The 3,994-nt window shown below is 40.6% G+C and overlaps 1 protein-coding gene across 1 annotated transcript; it reads left to right on the forward strand.

The window, feature by feature from the left end:
• The first annotated feature begins 1,070 nt into the window (after positions 1-1,070).
• LOC124261494 lies at positions 1,071-3,389 on the forward strand. Its single transcript, XM_046695817.1, has 3 exons — positions 1,071-1,151; positions 2,134-2,388; positions 3,110-3,389. The coding sequence occupies exons 1-3, from the start codon at positions 1,109-1,111 to the stop codon at positions 3,361-3,363; spliced, it is 552 nt and encodes a 183-aa protein (XP_046551773.1). The 5' UTR covers positions 1,071-1,108; the 3' UTR covers positions 3,364-3,389.
• Positions 3,390-3,994: the final 605 nt, after the last annotated feature.

The following is a 3,994-nucleotide window of genomic DNA, read 5'->3' on the forward strand; positions in this document are numbered from 1 at the left end:
TACACCCGAACCTCTTGTTACAAGCATGGGTTCCTAAAGCTCAGTTCTAAACCGGACATTCACTTGGTATCAAGCTTATTTGTTGTTTAACAAATTGTTGTGTCAGCAATATTCCAGCTATATGGCGGCGGACTGTAAATAATCGAGTCTGGACCAGACAATCTAGTGATCAATAGCAAGGGCATCAATCGACGCAGTTGGGATACGATGACATGTGTCAGCCAAGTCAACGAGTCTGACCGTTAGTCGCCACTTACTGACTGAAGATCAATTCTAACCCGGATCTTCACGGGTCGTATTGGCAAATACCTGTTTCCCAATTTATGGTCCGTGAACATTTATAGTTGTCGGCCAAATAGCATCTTAAGGAATATCCTAACCTGATAAGGGTAATTTTTATTATCTCAGAAATGTCATGGTTGTCAGACAAATAAATAACGTCTCCAGGGATATCCACTCCTTATAAGACGTTTTGTTATGCTCCGAGAACATTCATGGTTGTCAGCCAAATAGCATCTCCAGGAATATTCTCTCCTCATGAGGTGTATGATATGGTCCGAGAACTTTCATGGTTGTCAGCCAAATAGCATCTCTAGCAATGAATACACAATACAATTTAGAAAGTGGTCAAATGTTACATATGTTATCTCCAGCACACAAAAATGGACAGCTGGTAGTCTAGACTGCGGGCATTGCGTACCCCTATGATAAGTGTAAATTGGCACGGACGAAAGCTATGAATACACAGTGCCATTTAGAAAGTGGTCAAATGTAACATATTTCATATTTGGGATTACACTTTCTTAGTTGAGTACATATTCTGGTATTCTTTTTAGGATATCCTCTCCTTGTAAGGGGTGTTTTTAGGGTCAGAGAACTTTCATGGTTGTCAGCCAAATAGCATCTCTTTGAATATCATGCCCCTTTTGTTTTTTCCCCAGAGATTAACTTAGCTGAAAACAAGCCATCAAACGCATCAATTACAGGGAACAGAGCACCTAGTGTGATAAATGACGGACGTCCAGATTTGACATCGTGGGGCGGCGGAAGTTGCCTTGCCCTTGGTGACATAGACCCCTGGTGGCAAGTCGATTTGCAAGGCAAGGTCATGGTGACGAAGGTCAAGGTCACAAATAGAAAGGACTGCTGTCGTGAGTATGATACAAAATCACGTCTCCTGGTTCCGATCCACAAAGCGTTCGTAACGTTACGAACATTCGTACGGCTATACTTTTTATCATTGGCTTACGAATGACGTAATGCTACGCATGCTTTGTAGATACTGTCCCTGGCGTAAGACTGAACTGTTAAATAATATTGCATGAAAATTAGGATGTGGTGATTTCGTGTCAAATTAGATGTCGTTCACGTCGCGGTCTCACAGCGTCGTCCACGCCAGACTGAGGGAGAGGACGGAACAAAGATCCTGTTTCAAGGAAACCGCACAATCATTAGTCGTACAGACCCAAAAACAAATTCAAGAAGGCCCATGCAAGTTCTGAATGTGTGGCCAGTCTAGATTACCACAGTTTCAATAAGAGTGAGTGAGTGAGTTTAGGTTAACGCCGCACTCAGCAATATTCCAGCTATATGGCGGCGGTGAATTTCAATAAGAAAGTCTCTGGGTCCCTTTTCTTTATATTTTAAGATAACAATGTATATTTTTTTTAAAATTGCTCATTTCAAAGACTAAATGTTAGTCTGCACAATCTTCTACAGCATGGAGACAACCATGGTGCAATAATGTCTGGGGAATCATACTTGACAATGCTGGAAGGCTGCTTAATGTGGAGGAAACAAACTGACTTGCTCTGTTCGCAGATGCACTATTAGAGACGATGTGTATTGACTGTAGAAACTGGATAGTTCCAACACTATCGTTCAGCTAATAGCGGTAATACTCAAAACGCGTTCTGGTGCCATCTATAGACATTACATGGATGGTGCTCATTATATCAATCACTGGTTTGTCTGTTCTAGGTTGGATTACCTAGATGCTGCCGCCATATATCTGTATTCATGTGAATGTGGGTGTGTTTAAATATATACATGTACATGGAACATTGCTGAGTGCGGCGTAAACAAACACCAAACCAAACCACATAGAAACTTGGTTACTTGTTATACTTTCAGCTGGGAGATTTCGCGATTTCTCCATTGATGTGTACGAGATGGACCCCTCCATACATCCCACGGCAGTTTCCCAAAGGTGCCATTACTATCCAGGAAGCGTCACTACTCCTGGTGTGACCCTTCCCCTTCCCTGCGACAACGCCGTCACTGGACGATTCCTACGTGTCTCTGGCGAGATATCGAAACACCATAACGACCCATTTCAGCTGTGCGAGGTCGAGGTGTTTGGCGTGCAAATATCGAGACTTACGACATGTAAGTGTGTCTTGTAGAAACATTTGTCATTCACCTACATGTTGTGTAGCGTCACTGGTGGGGCAGGATACCCTCACCTTTACGCAAACACTGGTATCATCTCTGTTTGATATTCAGTCAATAAAATTAGACGCCATCAATTATGAGTGCGGCGTAAAACTAAACTCACTCACTATTTGATAGTGATTCATAAACATATATATGTTCGTGATAAACTCGGAGTCGTACCTTTGACTTTGTTATCATAATAGATGTTTTATGAATGAGGAACGATTTTTTCAAACTCACTAAGCTAAAAGCTTTCCAAAAAATTTAACCCAAAAGGTAATCAACAACGGACTGCAAAATAGGTAACCTTTTCCATAGCAGGGAAAAAAACAACAACAAATAAACAAACAAACAAACAATCCCGACAGAACCCATACACCCGAACTGTTCACTCAGAACTCAAATATTTTTACCAGAAATGACTAAAGATGAAGAATGTATAGTGTCTTTTCCGAACTGTAAAAATCATCATATTTGGTTGTTGTTTTTTCACAATAGCGTGTCATTGGAGAAATGTATCTCAATGAGTCACAAGATATGTTATTTTGAGTTTAGAAGGATATCTCTATACTCTATACAGACAAAAGCAATTTTTGCGACAACAAGTCGGCAAGTATAACAGAACCCTGTAAACCAAAAATAACTTTTATATCCTTTGTGCGTTTTTTCCCAGGTGCATCATTTGTCCAATATGACGGCAAACGTTTTAACAAGCCACCGAGCAGAACCATGAACATCGGCGGCAATGGCAGAGCGGCATGTGCTTCCGAGTGTGAACGCGATATGGCATGCGCAGGATTCAACATCCGGTATGAGTCGGAAGTCACGTGTGAGCTTATTAATGGAGCGGCCGTTTCGGCCCAGGTATCAGATGCTTCGTGGGATTGTTACTTGTATGAACCATGTCCAATCACGTGCGGGATGTAATAGTATATGTGTGTTTTGATGGCGTTTCATGAAATGGGGAATATCAGCACTTTAGAATTGCGTGATTTTTAGCTTTCACAATATTATCGATCAGGATTAGTATATATGTTTCCACGTGTGCCTGTTGACTGGCAAATCTTATATAATATAATATAATAATATATATTAGTCTAATAGTCACCTATTACCTTACTTTCATTGTAATAGTTATACCCCTGAAGATCCGGGCAAGAAATGGCCTTCAGCAACCCAGGCTTGTCGTAAAAGAAACTAACGCGATCAACGGGAGATAAGAATACTATATGTTATTTCACGACAGATTGGAAATTCAAATGAGAATCTCAGACAATAACACGAAGAATCCTAACGCATAAGCGAAAACATGACCACGCCTAGTGGCATACTTTTGATCTCTGATTGGCTGAAAATAGGATGGGAGGGGATGATTTGTATTTTTGAGCTAGATAAAAAGAAGATAAAGCTACCCTGTTTTCAATTTAGCAGTCCTTTATCGTTGATTTAAGACCGCTAAATTAAACATTTAGCGGTCTTAAATCAACGATAAAGGACCGCAAAGTTCACAACAGAGTAGCTTTATCTTCATTCTAGCACGACTGATAAGCGTTTTAAA

The sequence above is a fragment of the Haliotis rubra genome, unplaced genomic scaffold, assembly GCF_003918875.1.
Source record: "Haliotis rubra isolate DU_JTF1 unplaced genomic scaffold, ASM391887v1 Scf1195, whole genome shotgun sequence".
Taxonomy (NCBI): domain Eukaryota; kingdom Metazoa; phylum Mollusca; class Gastropoda; order Lepetellida; family Haliotidae; genus Haliotis; species Haliotis rubra.

What these genes read in the sequence shown, in the direction of transcription:
- LOC124261494 (XM_046695817.1), top strand. Translation starts at nt 1,109, where the DNA reads ATGGTGACGAAGGTCAAGGTCACAAATAGAAAGGACTGCTGTC. An exon ending in AAATAGAAAGGACTGCTGTC is followed by an intron (nt 1,152 to 2,133) that starts GTGAGTATGATA and finishes TTATACTTTCAG; the next exon opens with CTGGGAGATTTCGCGATTTC. An exon ending in AATATCGAGACTTACGACAT is followed by an intron (nt 2,389 to 3,109) that starts GTAAGTGTGTCT and finishes GTTTTTTCCCAG; the next exon opens with GTGCATCATTTGTCCAATAT.